Consider the following 17,611-nt stretch of genomic DNA (forward strand, 5'->3'; position numbering starts at 1 on the left):
ATGACTTCTGACCTTATGCTACCCTCTCCTTGCTTCCCACTGCTGCCCTGGCCCCTGGCCTGGGGGATGGGTGGGGTGAGCTGGCCCAGTCCCGCCCCTCATAGGTGCTCATACTCACACGTGCCCCTCCAGGGCTGCGTAAACAGGATGGGCGCCTGGGTCAGCGGCTCCCTCCCTTGGCCTTCCCTCCCACTCGTTCCCCGGGGGTGGCTGGCACGCCCGGCTGTCCTGCTCCGCGCCCAGCTTTCTCAGCCTGGAGCAGCCCGAACGCTGAGACACCCTGCTGACCACTCAAAGGGCGACAGCCACCTCCCTCCCCAACACTGAGGGTCCCCCCGGGGGATCTCCCCAGAACGTCAGAAGCTGACACGCAGCCAGTCTCTCTCTCGGGCTGGAAGGTGTGGAGGAACAACAGGGCAGTCACCTGTAGGTGGCAATGCGGGAGGGGAGAGGGAGAGGAGAGGCTGAGGTGCTGAAACCAAAAAAGGCCGACGATGGGCTATGCCTGTCACTCTGGAGCCCCTGAGCCAGGCTGGCTGAGCCTGGGTGGGTCCTGTCCCCTGGGGCTTCCCTGTCCTTACTCCCCTGGTGGGGTCCTGCCAGTAACTCCTCTTTTCTAAGTCTGCCCCCACCCCACCGCCTCCAGGAGCCACTGACAACCTGTCTCCTTGAATGCCCCTGCCCCCACCCAGCGCCCCGAATGCCTGGGGTTGGGAAATGGGAGCCCTTTTGCATCACCTCATCCGTTTCTCCCTCCCTCCCTGATGCAGTTCACTCTCTGTTTCGACAGAGACTCTCAGACTCACAATTACCGCTCATTACCCTATCGGTGGCTGGGCCCTGAGTCACTGAGGGGAGGGACCTCAGGTTGCCCAGCCCTGTCACCTTCTCCCAATCTAGTATAAGGAGTAGTGACAGGGAGGTGGACTCTGGGAAGGCTGGGAAGTTGAGGACAGGAGACAGAAGGCTGCAGACCCAGAGAGAGGGAGGACAGGGAGTCGGAAGGAGGAGGACAGAGGAGGGCACACAGACGCAGAGCAAGGGCGGCAAGAAGGAGACCCTGGTGGGAGGAAGACACTCTGGAGAGAGAGGGGGCTGGGCAGAGATGAAGTTCCAGGGGTCCCTGGCCTGCCTCCTGCTGGCCCTCTGCCTGGGCAGTGGGGAGGCTGGCCCCCTACAGAGTGGAGGGGAAAGCGCTGGGACAAATACTGGGGAGGCCCTTGGCCAAGGGACCAGAGAGGCAGTCGGCACTGGAGTCAGGCAGGTTCCGGGCCTTGGCACAGCAGATGCTTTGGGCAACAGGGTCGGGGAAGCAGCCCATGCTTTGGGAAACCCTGGGCATGAGATTGGCAGACAGGTGGAGGATGTCCTTCAACATGGAGCAGAGGCTGTCCACGGCTCCTGGCAGGGGGCACCCGGTCACAACGGTGCTTGGGTGAGTGGTTGTGGGGCCAGGTGTGGAAATGGGAGGCTGTGGGCTTCTGGGTTGAGATTCTTGGGAAACGGTTGAAAGGATGGATGGATCTCTTACTTGCAGCCTTCTGGGGCAGCTTTCTTCTATGTTCCGCCCCCCTTCTATGCCAGTCCCTCTCCCGGTCTCTCTACAATTTGCTCTGGCTCTTCTCTGTCAGGGTCAGAGATGGTCCCACTAAGTGCCGGTTTGTTATTCTTGCAGGAAACTTCTGGAGGCCATGGCACCTTTGGCTCTCAAGGTGGTCTTGGAGGCCAGGGCCAGGGCAATCCTGGAGGTCTGGGGACTCCGTGGAGCCAGGGATACCCTGGAAACTCAGCAGGCAGCTTTGGAACCAACCCTCAGGGAGCCCCCTGGGGTCAAGGAGGCAATGGAGGGCCACCAAACTTTGGGACCAACACTCAGGTAAAGTCACCCCCAGACCTGCTACCTGCCACCTCCCTCCCTCCAAGCCCACACACTCCACGTGCCTCTCTGGTCCCTCTGGATCCTACACTCAGTCTCACCCTCTCTGCAGGGAGCTGTGGCCCAGCCTGGCTATGGTTCAGTGAGAAGCGGCAACCAGAATGAAGGGGTAAGAGGAAGGGGCTGCGAACGAACGAAGAAGCCACTGGGTGCAGGCTACGGAGAGCTGGGGAAAGAGAAAGAGGAAAGCAAGATGCGGGAGTGGAGGGATTGGGGTGAGAGGAAGAGATGGGGCTAGGCAAGGAGTCTCACGCTTGTAATCCCAGCACTTCAGGAGGCCGAGGCAAGTGGGTCACCTGAGGTCAGGAGTTCAAGACCAGCCTGGCCAACATGGTGAAACCCTGTCTCCACTAAAAATACAAAAATCAGCTGGGCGTGTGGCGTGCGCCTGTAATCCCAGCCACTTGGGAGGCTGAGGCAGGAGAATCACTTGAACCTGGGAGATGGAGGTTGCAGTGAGCCAAGATCGCATTACTGCACTCCAGCCTGGGCAACAGAGTGAGACCCTGTCTCAAAAAAAAAAAAAAAAAAAAAAAGGGAGGAAGAGACGGGCTTGGGTCTGGGCCCAGGGAGGAGGCAGATGGGAAGGGGAGGTGGGAGAAACATGTTAAGAGAAAGGAAGCCAAGCCCTAAAGAACGGGAGAGGCCTGGCCTGTGTCCATGCCTGAGGCCGACATCTCCAAACTCACTGTCCCCTTCCCTCCGCAGTGCACTAACCCCCCACCATCTGGCTCAGGCGGAGGCTCAAGCAACTCTGGGGTGAGTGGAGAGGGGCAACCAGGAGTTTTGCACCAGGAGGAAATGGAAAAGTTCTGCTCCCCTTAGACTGGGCACCATGGAATTTGGCCTGGGTGGAGAGGGAGAGAGGTGGGGCCTGTTTTGGTGCTCTGTCTTTAATCCTGGCCCTGCTCCCTTCCTGCCCCTCAGGGAGGCAGTGGCTCACAGTCGGGCAGCAATGGCAGTGGCAGCAACAGTGACAACAACAGCGGCAGCAGCAGTGGCAACGGTGGTGGCAGCAGTGGCAGCAGTGGCAACAGCGGCAGCAGCAACAGCAACAATGGTGGCAGCAGCAACAGCAACAATGGTGGCAGCAGCAACAACAATGGTGGCAGTAGAGGTGACAGCGGCAGTGAGTCCTCCTGGGTGAGTTTGGCACCTCTGTGGAAGACTGAGATGGGGTAAGGCCCTAGTGGTCGCTGCCAGGAGAGGGCTCCAAGTTTCTCTGAAAGCTGCCGCTGCCCCAGGATGGGCAGTCTCCCTGGCAGTCGTCACTCAGGGGTTCCCTCAGCCTCCTGTTCCCCACCCATGCTGTGCCCCTGACACGCGCACTATCATTTCTGCCAGAGCCACCCCACAGCTTCTGACTCTGTATCCCTATTTTCCACTCTGTGATGGTGGGGACGTTATCCCGCCTGTCTAAGCCCTTGCAGTCAAGTCCACTTGGCAAGTCTCAGGAGATCCTGGGGTAGTGGAGAAGAGAGGGGGACATGGGAGAATATGACACTTGTCTGGGAAGCTTCCAGGAGAATGGGGGCAGGACTGTGATCCGGGAGACCCACGGACGCTGACAGAGCGACGGTGCAGACGACTTCACACACGGGGCCCCTGCAGGAGTGTGAGGGCAGGAAGGGGCGTTGTGACCCCGCAGCTGCCACCCCAGGGCCCCGGGCCTCACTGACTCCAGAGCCGGCAGTCCCTCCAGCCTCCTGGCCAATGGCCTGTCCAACCCCTTGGCTGATGGCGTCTCCCATCCCGTGTCTTGGAGTCGAGCTGGAGAGGGAGCCACATCTGGCTTCCTCGGGGGTCTGGGAAAGGTGTCAGACAGGAGGAGGTGCGTGAACACAAGACGCCAAATAACCTGAGCTGCTCTCATGCCCCGCTCCCCGTACAATCCTCTTCTCCCCCATCTAGGGCAGTTCTGGGAATGGTGACCAAGGCAGCTCCAGCGGCTCCCAGGTGAGGGCTCTCGGGTCCCTTCCACTTGCTGCCCCCTGGTGGCAGGATCGCGGCTGCTGCGCGGCCGGGCTCCAGGGGTTTCCACCCCTGGCCTGCGGTGGGCAGCAGCTTAGGTTCCCCAAATCATTGCATAGTTCCGAATACCCTCGGCCACACCTGGCTTTCTCCATGCTCAGAATAACTTTCTGCAGCGACCAACAGGCTAAAGACGGGGAAGGTGTGGAGGCTGGAAAGAGGATTGGAATCTGATTGGGGTTCCAACAAATCTGCAACACCGCTGGGAACGACTGGGTCCCCTTTAGGTCCTTTAGGACAGCGTTTGAAATCTTGTTTTCCCCTGCAGGGATCCAGTACCGGCTCCTCCTCCGGCAACCACGGTGGGAGCGGCGGAGGAAACGGACGTAAACCCGGGGTGAGTGACTGGCGTGAATCTCCCACCTACCGCGGGAAGAAAAAGGAGAGCAGCTGATGTCACTTGCAGGATCGAGGAGCCAAGGCTCCGCGGAGATGGGGCTGGATGGCCGCGGAGTGGAGCGGAAGAGGCTCGCCCCAGGGTTAAAATGCTCCCATTTGGGGGCTGGGACTGGTTTGGGAGGGGACTGAGAGAAAGCCTCCACTTTCTTCCCCCGGCAGTGTGAAAATCCAGGGAATGAAGCCCGCGGGACCGGGGGATCTGGGATTCAGGTGAGAGCCAAAGTCTCTTGGGGACTGCAGTTCCTGCCCAGGACTGTGCCCGCTCCTCCTAACTCAACTCCGCTCAGCCCCCTCCTGCCTTGTCTGCGGGGAACTATTTCAGCAGAAGAAACCAAAATGCACTCCTAAAAATGCTAACAATTTCCAAAGTACTAATTAATTGCAAATCTTGCTGTGATATACCTCACCTTATACCACAGATGGGGCTGGGAGAAATCCCATGTAAACCGATCCTGGCACAATTGTCTTAAATGTTCTCTATCCAGCCAGGGAACAGACTGTGGTGAACTCTGGGGGATTCAGAGTGTTTTGGAAAGAACATTCCCCCCCAGTTATGTTGGAAATGTAGGCTTTATGTCAGCAACCGTGGTGCTGAGAGTTAGTGTTACTGAAATCTTGTGAAAGTGCGGGTTGCTCTAACAGGGCTGAGTAGGGCTGAGCTCCGCGTTGCTAACAAGCTCCTGGGTGAGGCTGGTGGGAAAGGACCCACCTGGCCAGGAGTAAGGCCAGACCGGAGGTGCTGGGGCTGAGTAGAGACAGCTCTTTTTAGATCATCTATGAGGGATACTAACCTTTTATGGGAACAAACTGGATTTTAAAAAACTTTCTCCCCATTTGTAACCCTTTTTCTAGTTTTTTTTTTTTTCTTTTTCCTTTTTGAGATGGAGTCTCACTCTGTTGCCCAGGCTGGAGTGCAGTGGTGCGATCTCGGCTCACTGGAACCTCCACCTCCGGGGTTCAAAAGATTCTCTTGCCTCAGCCTCCCGAGTAGCTGGGATTACAAGCGCCTGCCACCACCCCTGGCTAATTTTTTTTTTTTTTTTTTTGTATTTTTAGTAGAGACGGGGCTTCACCATGTTGGCCAGGCTGGTCTCAAACTCCTGACCTCAGGTGATCTGTCCGCCTCTGCCTCTCAAAGTGCTGGGATTACAGGTATGAGCCACTGCACCCGGCCTTTTCTAGTTTAATATACCACAGTTTTAAGTATATAAGTAGTCAAAAAGCAGCCATCTTTTCCTCTATGGTTTTTGCTCTTGGTGTACTGCTTTAAGGTTTTTATTTTCTTCTAGCACTATGCATAGTCCTGTAATTTCATTTTTTCAGTTTAACTGGGATGCATCTGGACTTTGTTTTCCCGTATGCTGTCTAGTCCCACCCCTCCATCTAACCAGACTTATCCTACACTTTGTATCCGAGCTGTGTGCTCCTTTATGAGGGGGAAAACTGGTTAAAAACAGAGAGGAGGAAACTGATGAGCTAGAACTAAAATTTTCCTCCAAAATGCTTCACTGATATTCCCAGTCCCATGTATTCAAACACTTCAGCCACTGATTTAAAATGCCTCTTGTAAATACCTTAGTATTTTGGGGAGCTTCTGGGAATTCTGTCAGACAAGGACCATACTGCTTTATTTATGGTAGCTTTAGAGTATGTTACTATCTTCCTCTTATCTTCACTTACCATTTGTCTTTTCCAGTGTTTTCTTACCTATTCTTAGACTTTTGTCCTTCCAAAAAAAAAAGTCAGTGTTTGAACCGGTTCCAAAAGACAGTGCCATTAGGATTGTTAGAGGAATCATTAAATCAATACATTAATTTTTGGAGGTGGCCTCAGGATCTTAAACAGGGGTCTGTGTTTCTTTGTCTCATCCTGCAGGACTTCAGAGGAGAGGGAGTTTCCAGCAACACGAGGGTAAGAGGATGGCAGACCTGGGGACAGAGACTGTACCAGTAGTAAGTGGGATAGAGGTAGGTTCTCCAGGAGCAATACTGGCAGACAGGTGGTCCCACATCCCTGCCAGGTCTACATGAGAGCTCTGGGAACGAGGAAGTACTGATGGGTCTGGAATTCACCACCTTTCACAGCAGATAAAGCAGGACTCCAGAGGAGCCCACCTCTCCCTTAAGAGGGGACCAGCCAATCTACTCTACGCCGCCTCAGCCGCTACTGGCTCTCCAGCTAGTATCCCCTTTTCTTACTAATGCCGATCAGCCCAGACAGGGTCCTTCAGTTTGAATCAATTTAGTGCAACAGCCTGGCTCACTCCAGCTCCCAAGCCAGGGGAGAATTCAGATGTCTTGCTGGCAAAGCCCTCCCTGATGGATTTTGGGTGGCTTGCAGAAATGAACATAAACAGAGATGGCAATGTTATCTCTGGACATTGTAAGTGAGCAGCCACCCAACCGGCAGGAGCTCGAAATGAGATCGCAGGGCAGATGGAGCTTCCCTGAGACAAGGACCTCTTTCTTGGGGCTCTGGGAAGTCCTCTGTCATGCTCATGTCTCAGTCCCCCGATTCAGGAACCCCTCGCTGACACCCTGCTTCTCTGCCCTCTCGTCCCCCTGCCCGACTGCCTCCCTATCAATTCCTCTCCATTTTCTGTCTCCCTAGGAAGTAAGCAAAGAGGGCAATCACCTCCTTGGAGGCTCTGGAGACAATAATCCGGTGAGCTTAGGGGCAGGCAGGGTTGGCTTTAGGAGAACAGATGGTGAAGCATGTTAAGATCCTGGGAAAAGAAACAAAAATGTCAGTTTCTTCTTGCAAGCTGCTCTAAATCTGTGTCCAGTAACCATCAGGAGACCAAAACAGGGGTCTTGGATCCCCATCTCCCTCTTTGGTTCATTCCTTCCTTCCTTCCTTTTGATTTGGATCAGAGCCATGTTACTTTTGTAACGGGAAAAAACAGATAAAAGTAACAGAAGAATGGTCAAGGGGATTTCCATACTTAGGGAGGCAGTGTTGAGAAGGAGAAAGTCACTGAGCTTTGAGGTAGAAGATGGGGTTTCAAAAGCCAGCTCTGACCAGGCATCAGCATAACTGTAATCCCAGCGCTTTGGGAGGCTGAGGTGTGGGGATCATTTGAGCCCAGGAGTTCCAGCCTGAGCAACATAGCAAGACCCTGTCTCTACTTTACAAAAAGAAAATAATAGGCCGGGCACAGTGGCTCACACCTGTAATCCCAGCCGAGGATTTGAGAGGCCGAGGCGGGTGGATCACCTGAGGTCAGAAGTTCGAAAACAGCCTGGCCAACATAGTGAAATCCCATCTCTACTAAAAATATGAAATTAGCCGGGCATGGTGGCGCATGCCTGTAATCCCAGCTACTTGGGAGGCTGAGGCATGAGAATTGCTTGAACCTGGGAGGTGGAGGTTGCAGTGAGCCGAGATTGTGCCATTGCACTCCAGCCTGGGCAACAAGAGCAAAACTCCATCTCAAACAAACAAAAACAAAAAAAGAAAGGAAAATAATAATTTTTTTTTTTTTTTGAGACCGAGTCTCGCTCTGTGGCCCAGGCTGGAGTGCAGTAGCCGGATCTCGGCTCACTGCAAGCTCCGCCTCCCGGGTTCACGCCATTCTCCTGCCTCAGCCTCCTGGGTAGCTGGGACTACAGGCGCCCGCCACCACGCCTGGCTAATTTTTTTTTTTTTTTTTTTTGTATTTTTAGTAGAGACGGGGTTTCACTGTGTTAGCCAGGATGGTCTCGATCTCCTGACCTCGTGATCCGCCCATCTCGGCCTCCCAAAGTGCTGGGATTGCAGGCGTGAGCCACCGCGCCCGGCCCCCCAAAAATTTAAGATATATGTTAAAAACACCACCAGCTCTATCATGTCATCTGTGTATCTTCAGGCAGGTCAGCTAACCTCTTCTAGCCTGAGCTTCCTCCGGTAAAATGAGGACAGTGAAGCCTGACTCACACAGCCTTCAGTTACCGTACAGCTTTCTGTGTCACCACCAGACCACGGTGTTGTGGAGTCCAGACTCTGGAGGCAGATGCTGCATAATGCACGGTCCTTGGCGTGCCGTGGGACTGCGTGCCAACTAATCTCATTACTTGGGGTGTTTTGGGGACAGAAAAGGGTGAAGGCAAGAGTCTGAATATTGAGATTCAGGGGACTGAGTGGGGTTCCATGGGAGCAAGCCATTCTAAGAAGGCCTTCCTAGGTGAACTCTTAGGTGCTGTGTAAGGGAGAGAAGGCGGCTTTACAGAGAGGAGGACAGGAAGCCTGGACCGAGGTGGGGATGAAGCAATCTGGGGCAGGTTGACAGGTGGCAGGCATGATAGGACGCATAAGCCTTGGACATCGGTCCCCCTTTTCCCCACCCAGGGGCAAGGGTCCAACTGGGGCAGCAGAGGAGGTGACGCTGTTGGTGGAGTCAATACTGTGGTGAGTGGAGGCGACACTCCACCTTGGGCTGGGACCATGGTGTCACGCAATCCTCGCCTCCCCTCCTGCCACTCACATCTCCCGCCTCTGGCTCACAAAGTGAGTTCTTTGTCTCATCCCATTTCTCCTTGATTCCATAGAACTCTGAGACATCTCCTGGGATGTTTAACTTTGACACTTTCTGGAAGGTGAGTTCTGCGAGATGGCCCTGTTAACTTGCATTTGGAAAACCCCTGCCCTTGGCCCTACAGGCTGGGGTCCTCTTTCTAAACCAACAGTCAGCAGTGGCCCTTGACCTCTCTCAGCCTATTACCTTATGACTCAATTTGGCCATTCTTTTTGTTTCCTCCGCAGAATTTTAAATCCAAGCTGGGTTTCATTAACTGGGATGCCATAAGCAAGGTAAGGGCTGGAAGGCCGTGTGATCCCAATCTTCATCAGAGAGGGTATAGGGAAGAAAGGTAAACCTCCGCTCGGTGAGCTGGGGAAACAGTGACGCTGGCTACTAAGGAAGCATTTAGGCCAGTGCTAAAAACAAAAACTAAACACACTGTGGGTGGAGGAGGGAGGACAGAGGAGGCCTGAAAAGAGGGGGAGAATCCAGAGCAGTTGGGATTGAGGATGAGCGGAGGGAATGGGCTTCTTTGCTGCTTCAACACATAGACCCGAGCAGGTCCCGAACCTCAGTTTCCCCTTTGAGATGGGGAAGATTAAGGGGAGAGTAGGTTGACTCCTAGAGGGTACACAGAATGAGGAGTAAGGCGGAGCTAAGACGCCCCGAGAGGATGGACACCCAGAGAAAGGAACCAGCAGTGGCTGACAGCCTCAAGGGTGACAGGCATTAGTCTCTCCCACACAAACAAAAACACAGCTGGGGTGCAGAACCCCTCCCTCCTTCCTCCTTGCCCACACTTCCCTCCTGCAGGGGAACCCCTGGCCAGGCTGCTTTGATACCTGAGTAGCAGAGGCACCTCTAGAGGAGAGGGAGCTGGACTGGAAGGGAGGGGAGGAAGGACAGACAGACTACCCATACAGACACAGCCCCGGCAGAAACTGCGACTGCTGATGAGAGGATGGGTTTTTGAGCCACTATTTTTTTTTTAAAGAATATGAATTAGTTTAAACATGGAGAGACTTCACATAACGATTTGGATTTTGGGTTTCTTTCAAAAACTTTGGCAACACTGGGTTCCATTTCCACGGGATGGGGTTAGGCGAGAGCTGAGAAACAGCTGCTGCTTGGCCCAGGTAGGGTGTGTTGGGAATAGGTGGGAGGGTCACTCTCTAGTGGCCAGACTGTCCCTACCTGTCACAGGCATTTTAGCCACCCAACTGATCCCTGTGAGCAGTGGAGTTTCTGGCCTTTAATGTAAAAGAAAGAAGACTGGGCTCAGGAAAATCGAAGTCTGACGTTTTAGGAAGAAGGTTGAGGAGACAGGAGAGTGCAGATGTTCCCACCCAGCTACAGTGGATTCATGTTCTCTGTTTCTTTCTCTTTTATTTATTTATTTATTTATTTTTTTGTGAGACCAAGTCTCGCTTTGTCACCCAGGTTGGAGCGCAGTGGTTTGATCTCGGCTCACTGCAACCTCTGCCTCCCGGGTTCAAGCGATTCTCCTGCCTCAGCCTCTCTAGTAGCTGGGTTTACAGGTGCCCACCACCACGCCTGGGTAATTTTTGTAGTTTTAGTAGAGATGGGGTTTCACTATGTTGGCCAGGCTGGTCTCGAACTCCTGACCTCCAGTGATCTGCCCGCCTTGGCCTCCCAAAGTGTTGGGATTACAGGCGTGAGCCACTGCATCCAGCCTCTCTGTTTCATAGAGAACGGTTTCTGGTAGAAACAAGACTCTTTCCCGGGTCACAGGGAACTTAGGGTCTGATGGGGAGCCAGGGCACATACAGACACTTCCCAGAGAACCAGGACAGACACTGTGCCATTTTTGCCCATCTAGGGTGGCAGTCGATGGAGTGATGGCAGTGAGGCAGGATTCATCTGGGCCAGCTCCTCAGGAGGCAGATCTCCTAGAAAGTGGGGCAGGGCAGAGATGGGCAGGGCAGAGGGTGGAGCCCCGCTCTCCACAGTGGGGCGAGGGAGCTGAGGACTTCAGCCAGAGTGAGGAGGGAGCAGAGGGGAACACAGGGTAATGTTTCTGACGAGGCAGGGAGTTCTCAAGCCCACGCCGGGATATCTGGGTTTGTTTGGATAGCGGGGCAAAAAGGTCCCTGTAGATTTCCGGAGCAGGGGTCTTTTATACCCTTGCATCGGCTCACGATGTCCCGGAATTCCTGTTCCTCAAGCTCTCTCTTTAGAACCTATTTCTGGCCAGACGCGGTGGCTCACGCCTATAATCCTAGCACTTTGGGAGGCCAAGGCTGGCGGATCACTTGAAGTCAGGAGTCTGAAACCAGCCTGGCCAATGTGGCCCATCTCTACTAAAAATACAAAAATTAGCCAGGTGTGGTGGTGTGCGCCTGTAGTCCCAGCTACTTGGGAGGCCGAGGCAGGAGAATTGCTTGAACCCAGGAGGCGGAGGTTGCAGTGAGCTGAGATTGTGCCATTGCACTCCAGCCTGGGTGACAGAGCGAGACTCCATTTCCAAAAAAAAAAAAAAAAGAACCTATTTCTTTGCCCAGGACCAGAGGAGCTCTCGCATTCCGTGACCTCCAGACAAGGAGCCACCAGATGGATGGGAGCCCCCTACTCCCTTCTTAAAACACCACTCTCTCATCACTAATCTCAGCCCTTGCCCTTGAAATAAACCTTAGCTGCCCTAAACTCCTGGTCTCTGCTCCTTTCTTACGTCTCCGCTGTTGTCCGGGGTGGTGTGGAAGGGGTGACTGCAGCCCACAGCTTTGGGAAATGGGATGGAGGAGGCCCGGCAGGTGGAAAGGGGATGCTCGGAGGCAGGTCCTAGTCTTGAGGTTTTGCTAGAATTAGGTTCTGCTGGAGGCTGGGGGACTTGGGATAGAGAACATTGTATGCTCTGGGACAGGGAGAGTTGATTAGTGCCTCTCTCTCTCCCTGTGTTTCCAAACATGGTTTTCTGGTGTCCCTAAAGACTCCCAGCTCCTTACGTTCCAAACCTTAGTCACAATGACGTTCTGAAGGCTGAGAAAGGGCAGTAGCAGGAGGAGGGGTGGGTGAGCGTGCCCAGGCTCTCTGCTAACCTGCTCACTGCCTTTCATCCACAGAACAAAGTCCCACCCCCCAGCACCCGAGCCCTCCTCTACTTCAGCCGACTCTGGGAGGTAGGAGAATTCTTGCTGTTTGAAGAATGGGGGCCTGGCCCTCCCGACTCCCCAAGCCTCCCTCAAGGCAGCCACCCTCTGCTCCCACCACCTGTCTCCAAACTCCCCCTCTTTTCATTTTTGAGATAGCTCATCCAAATCTTATCGCCCAAATCTTATCACCAATACCATCTCAAGTGCTGACACCCTCAATCTCCCACGTGCTTACCTTCCTCCAACCCCAAACCACACCCAAAAGCTCCTTCCTACCCGAGATCTGGAGACTACCCCAACTTGCTGCACAGACCACCCCCTGGGTTCTGCCTCCCCGGCCCACTCCGCCCTCCTTCTCCCCACAGGATTTCAAACACAACACTCCTTTCCTCAACTGGAAAGCAATTATTGAGGTAAGGGGGGCAGGACTTCTCAGCTCTGGGACACGGGGTTCGGGGCCCTGGGCGAGCCGCTGACCCAGGTGTCTGTCCCAGTTTCTTCCCCTCCCTTCCCACTTTCCCAGGCTTTGTGCAATCCCAAGTGGGGGCGGGGTGAGAGGGAGAAGCTGTGAGTCACTGAGGAGCAGGGTGGGAGGACCTCCCTAGGATAAAAGCCAAGGCCAAGAGCTGGGGCTTCCACAAGCACACGAACATGAAGCTGGCCACTGCCTCTGCTCTGCTCCTGCTCCTGCTGGGCCTGGCCTGGACCCAGGGGAGCCACGGCTGGGTGGGTACCACAGGGTGCGCAGGTGCGGGGAGACCGCGTTGTGGGGAAGAAGGGGCCTAGGCTGGGGCATGGGGAGGACAGCTGAGGGGGAATGGGAGGGTGGTATGCAGGGGTCAGGACCCTGTCTAGTGGAGGCAGCTGCTGAGGGTCTGAAGACCTGGGTCAGGGAGGATGGGCCGGACCTCTGGACCATGCCAAAGATCACACTCCAACTGTGCATGGCCAGTAGCCTTTGAGAAACGAGACCCGTGGGCCCTGAGGTAAGGGCTGCCTGCTCCCGCGTCTACATGTGCCAAGCACATGAGGCTGGACAGGTGGGGCCCTGCGAAGGGGGAGGTCGACTTCAGCTGAGTGCGGTCTTACATGCGTGTGTGAACAGGGTGGCAGGTCGTCTGATGTTTCACGAAGAACCAGGATGCTGATCTCTAATTGTAACTAATTTAATTTTTAAGTGGACCAAGCAAAAAATATCTGGAGGCCCATGGTCAACCAGTTTGTGACCTCAGGGTTAGGGCTTGCAGTGGGGTTTAGGTTCAAGGTCAGGTATGGATAAGGCAGAGTTAATGCTGGAGTCAGGACTTCACTGTCACTTTGTGTGTGTGTGTGTGTGTGTGTGTGTGGCGGGGCGGAGGGTCCAAGTGGAGAAGCTGTGATGGCTTTTCAACGCTTAGTTTCTCCTCCTGTGCTGGGGCTGGGGGTGTCCGGCGCATCTGCAGTGTCTTAAGTTGCTTTATCTGTTTTCTTGTATTTCTCTTTTTTTGCTTCCTGCAGCCCAGAGCTAACCTAAGCATGCAGCTTCTGCAGATAACAACCCCTCCTTCAAGCACCCTGTGGGGCATGGCATCGGTGTGCAGGGACTAAGGGCCTACGGGCATAGCAGCAGGACTTGGTACAGGCAGAAGGCGAACTGGGTGGGCTGCGGTGCCTGGGTCTGCCCCAGAGGAGCCTGCGTGGCTGCAACTCACTTGTTATAGCTCAGTCTCAGGCTGGAGCTGCCAACTCTCCCAGGGCATGGGTGGGGAAGGAGTTGCCAAACCTGGTTCTCTCCCTGGCTCCCAACGCTGAGTGTGGAAATCTGTCGTCTATCTATCTGGGCCAACAGCTTCTCCAGGCTCACTGCCTTCTCTATAGGTAGCACGTGGAAAGGGTGGGGTGAGGGAGAAACTGGGGCTCCGGAAGCCCGGCAAGGCCCGCACGACTGCAGAGGCAAAAACTGTGGCCCCTTCTTCCTTTCAGGGTGCGGACACGTCATCACTGCAGAAACGTGCAGGCGGCGCCGATCAGGTGAGTCTCTGTCCTCAGGTTCCCCTGCAGGGCCCTTGGTCCCCCTTGGCCTTGCTCCCAGGTCTGGGCAATCTGAAATTCTCTTTGCCCCCACCCCCCACCCCATTCAATGGCGTTCTCAGCCGGGTGCAGGCTGGTAGGAGGTGGCAGCTGTAACTTCCAAGGTGAGACATCTGCCACGGACCCACTGGGTTAGGTCCTGGAGCTTCTTTTCTTGGTCTCCTACCCTCATCTCCCAAGTAACACTTGAAGAGTTGGGAGAGGTCTCGAGGGCAGGGTGAGGAGGAGGAGAAGGTGGTGGCCATTTGGGCTAGGACAGTAAAGGCAGGTGAGGGTGTGGGCCCTGGCTGGCTGGAGGAGATTCTATAAAAGAAAACACGTGACACGAGGGGAGAAGGCAGGCGTTTTAAGAAAGGTTCGGTCCAGGCAGGAAGGTGGGATGTTTATTCCAGAGCAAAATGGCCTTCTTCCGTCTGTTCTAACCCCCACGCCCACTTCTTCCACAGAACTACAATTATAACCAGCATGCGTATCCCACTGCCTATGGTGGGCAGTACTCAGTCAAGACCCCTGCAAAGGTGAGACCTGCAACCGCCCTGTCTTCCCACTGGGGGCTCTGCATGGGGGATGGGGAGAGAGGCTTTCACTGCCCGGGTCCTCTCGGTTGGTTGCCTTGCCTGAGGCTGGATCCTGCTCTCTTTGAGTCCAGGCCTCCCCACCCTTTTGCAAGGGAGACTCGGGTTCCCTGAGACAGTTTGGAACTGAAAGGCAGGAGGGTTCAATGCTCCTCACACCCATCCAGTCAGAAAAGGTTAAAAAGGAGCAGCAGCAACAGAGAAAACTGAGAACCAACACCCTCTCCAAGAAGAATATAGGCTCTAAAAACTCATGACACCGGCCGGGCGCAGTGCCTCACTCCTGTAATCCCAGCACTTTGCGAGGCCCAGGAGGGCGGATCACGAGGTCAGGAGTTCAAGACCACCTGGCCGACATGGTGAAACCCCGTCTCTACTAAAAACACAAAAATTAGCCGGGCATGGTGGTGGGCGCCTGTAGTCCTAGCTATTTGGGAGGCTGAGGCAGGATAATTGCTTGAATCCAGGAGGTGGAGGTTGCAGTGAGCTGAGATTGCACCACTGCACTCCAGCCTGAGCAACAGAGCAAGACTCCGTCTAGAAAAAAAAAAAAAAATCACGACACCTGCAAAACACACGAGCAGCTCTTCCTCACAGGTTCCCTCCCTGTGGACGTTTTTGGGGGAAGATGGAATGGAGGGCGAGGAAAACAGACTCGCGCTTAGGGGCCAGCCAGGGAGTGGATGGTTGGTGGGAAAATGGATGCTTTATTCCACAAAGGAAATGAAAGGAAAAAATACGTGAAAATATGGTTTCATTCTGTTGCAATGAAGGCAATCTCGTAACATCAGTAAATGAATATGCTAAGTGCAAATTCGGCTGACAAAGCGACAGCAGGCTGGGTATCTCCATCTCTCACGACAATAAAGTCCTCGCCTTGGGGAGTGGACCTTCCACTGAGAGAAACTACAGGCCGGTGAGAGGAGGGACATGCAGCTTCTACTGCCTGTGGCTTCCACTCTGCCGGGTTATCTGTGGCCAATGTCGACCCACCTGGCAGGCCGAAGGGAGGCCTATCCTCTTTTGACCCCCTTGGCCAGTACGTGCCCAGGAATCATGTTCCATATCATCTTGGATCAAGTACACTTAGGATAATAAATGTGCTGTGAAACCAACTCCACAGTCTGAATGTCCACAGTCAGACTGGAGAACCTTGGTGATAGCCCTGGTGTGAGCCTGCCCTTGCCGCTGGGTCCTTCGTGAGCCCGGAGGCCATGGCAGGGTACAGGGAGGCCATGAGCCCCACATCACTTTCCTTTGATCTTTTCGCAGGGGGGAGTCTCGCCTTCTTCCTCGGTGAGTATGGGGGCCTGATCTTCATCTGGCTGGAGAGAGAAGGGGCCTGAGGCCAGAGGGTGTGGAAGGGACCCTGTGGTGACCACTCAGACTTTCTCTTTTTCCGGCAGGCTTCCCGGGTGCAACCTGGCCTGCTGCAGTGGGTGAAGTTTTGGTAGGTGAGTGTCAGAGTGGGCCGCACCAGGCCACATCCTGGGAGCAGACGCATAGTCACCCCAGGGCAGGGCCAGGATCTTGGTATATCCTCAGATCTCAGTGGGCAGCGACATGAAGTCAGGTATGCTCTGCGTGGACGCTCTAAAGGTGTTAAGGCAGAGGGGAGCTCATGGTGGGGTGTGGAGAAAGACCCATAATAAAATGATCTAGGGCTGGGAGTGGTGACTTATGCCTGTAACCTCTGTGCTTTGTGAGGCTGGGGTGGGAGGATCACTTGAGGCTGGGAGTTTGAGTCCAGACTGGGCAATACAGCAAGACCCCATCTCTAAAAAAGCAAAACAAACCAAAACAAACCATTCCAGCCTGGGAAACATGGCAAAACCCCGTCTCTACTAAAAATACAAAAAATTAGGCAGGTGAGATGGTGCATGACTGTAATCCCAGCTACTCTGGAGGCTGAGGTGGGAGAATCACCTGAGCTTGGGAGCTTGAGGCTGCAGTGAACTGCGATCACGCCACTGCACTCCAGCCTGGGCAATCAGAATGAACAAACAAACAAATGAAATGAAAACAAACAAACAAACAAACGGAAAGATTAGCCGGGCATGGTGGCACCTGCCTGTAGTCCCAGCTACTTGAAGGCTGAGAAAGAATGATCGCTTGAGCCCAGGAGTTCAAAACTGCAGTGAGCTATGATCACACCACTGCACTCTAGTCTGGGCAACAGAGGGAGACCCTGTCTCTAAAAAAAGAAAGAAAGAAAGAGAGAGAGAGAAAGAAAGAAACAAAGAAAGAGATAAAGGAAGAAAGAAAATGACCTAGGACCATCAGAAAGCACCCTAAGGTGGGACCACACAGGCACAGCTCTGAGAAGAGAAGATGGCGTTCTAGATGGAGCACAGGGACCGGGATAGAGATGTTGCAGGGGAACTGTAGAGAAAAGAGCCTCCTGGTGGAAAGGTTCAGAGGCAGGATGCAGCGAGGCTGCAGGGGCGAGAGGTGATAGCTTAGCTCGGCAGAACCACAAACTTTGTTTTAGGTGAAGCAAAAGTGAGGGGCACCACAGGTGAACAGGTTGGACAGCAAAAGAATGGTGGGCGCCCAGACGCTGGGTGAAAAGATGCCCCATTTCCGCAGGCTTAGGAATGGCCACATGCTACCATTTGATTTTCTTTCTTCTAGGCAATTTCTTCCAACCACCACCGAGGCCCCGAAAAACACTGGTAGTCAGGGAGCTCCTCCTCTTGGCTCCCAGCCTGTACCAGCCCTGGCCCGGCTGCTGCACCTCTGTTTCCTAGGCTGGGGACCCAGCTTGTGTCTCCTTATTTCCTCCCACTGCACTGTGGGGCCTCAGTGACCACCAGCCTCATCGGATACACCAGCATCTTTCTCTACCTGCTCCCTTTTGTGACCTGAGGTCACTGTGACAGTTCTCCGGGAAGGAGGAGCTTCCTACTTTTGAGTCTCTCTGTGGAAATAAAACATGAGTCTTGTTTCCCTATGACTTTCTCAAATTTTATTCTTTAATGCTATGTTGATG

At 54.2% G+C, this 17,611-nt stretch overlaps 1 protein-coding gene across 7 annotated transcripts; it reads left to right on the plus strand.

The window, feature by feature from the left end:
* Positions 1-653: 653 nt before the first annotated feature.
* Positions 654-17,572, plus strand: DMKN (dermokine). 7 transcript variants are annotated; one of them, XM_021931024.2, is made up of 18 exons: positions 667-1,435; positions 1,676-1,876; positions 1,989-2,045; positions 2,645-2,695; positions 4,236-4,304; positions 4,526-4,576; positions 6,242-6,277; positions 6,977-7,030; positions 8,693-8,752; positions 8,893-8,940; positions 9,107-9,154; positions 11,945-12,001; positions 12,340-12,387; positions 13,937-13,984; positions 14,491-14,562; positions 15,892-15,915; positions 16,026-16,073; positions 17,254-17,572. In XM_021931024.2, exons 1-17 carry the CDS (start codon positions 1,106-1,108, stop codon positions 16,071-16,073), a joined length of 1,302 nt encoding a protein of 433 aa, XP_021786716.2. In that variant the 5' UTR covers positions 667-1,105; the 3' UTR covers positions 17,254-17,572. The 7 variants fall into 7 exon arrangements, with proteins under 7 accessions (XP_009192422.3, XP_009192420.3, XP_021786716.2 ...); XM_021931022.1 differs by lacking the exons at positions 667-1,435; positions 1,676-1,876; positions 1,989-2,045; positions 2,645-2,695 and adding an exon at positions 3,124-4,109; XM_009194156.3 differs by lacking the exons at positions 11,945-12,001; positions 12,340-12,387; positions 13,937-13,984; ... (2 more) ...; positions 16,026-16,073; positions 17,254-17,572 and adding exons at positions 2,864-3,079; positions 11,387-11,528 and having other exon boundaries at positions 660-1,435.
* The last annotated feature ends 39 nt before the right edge of the window (positions 17,573-17,611 follow it).

The sequence above is a fragment of the Papio anubis genome, chromosome 20 (genome assembly GCF_008728515.1).
Source record: "Papio anubis isolate 15944 chromosome 20, Panubis1.0, whole genome shotgun sequence".
NCBI lineage: Eukaryota > Metazoa > Chordata > Mammalia > Primates > Cercopithecidae > Papio > Papio anubis.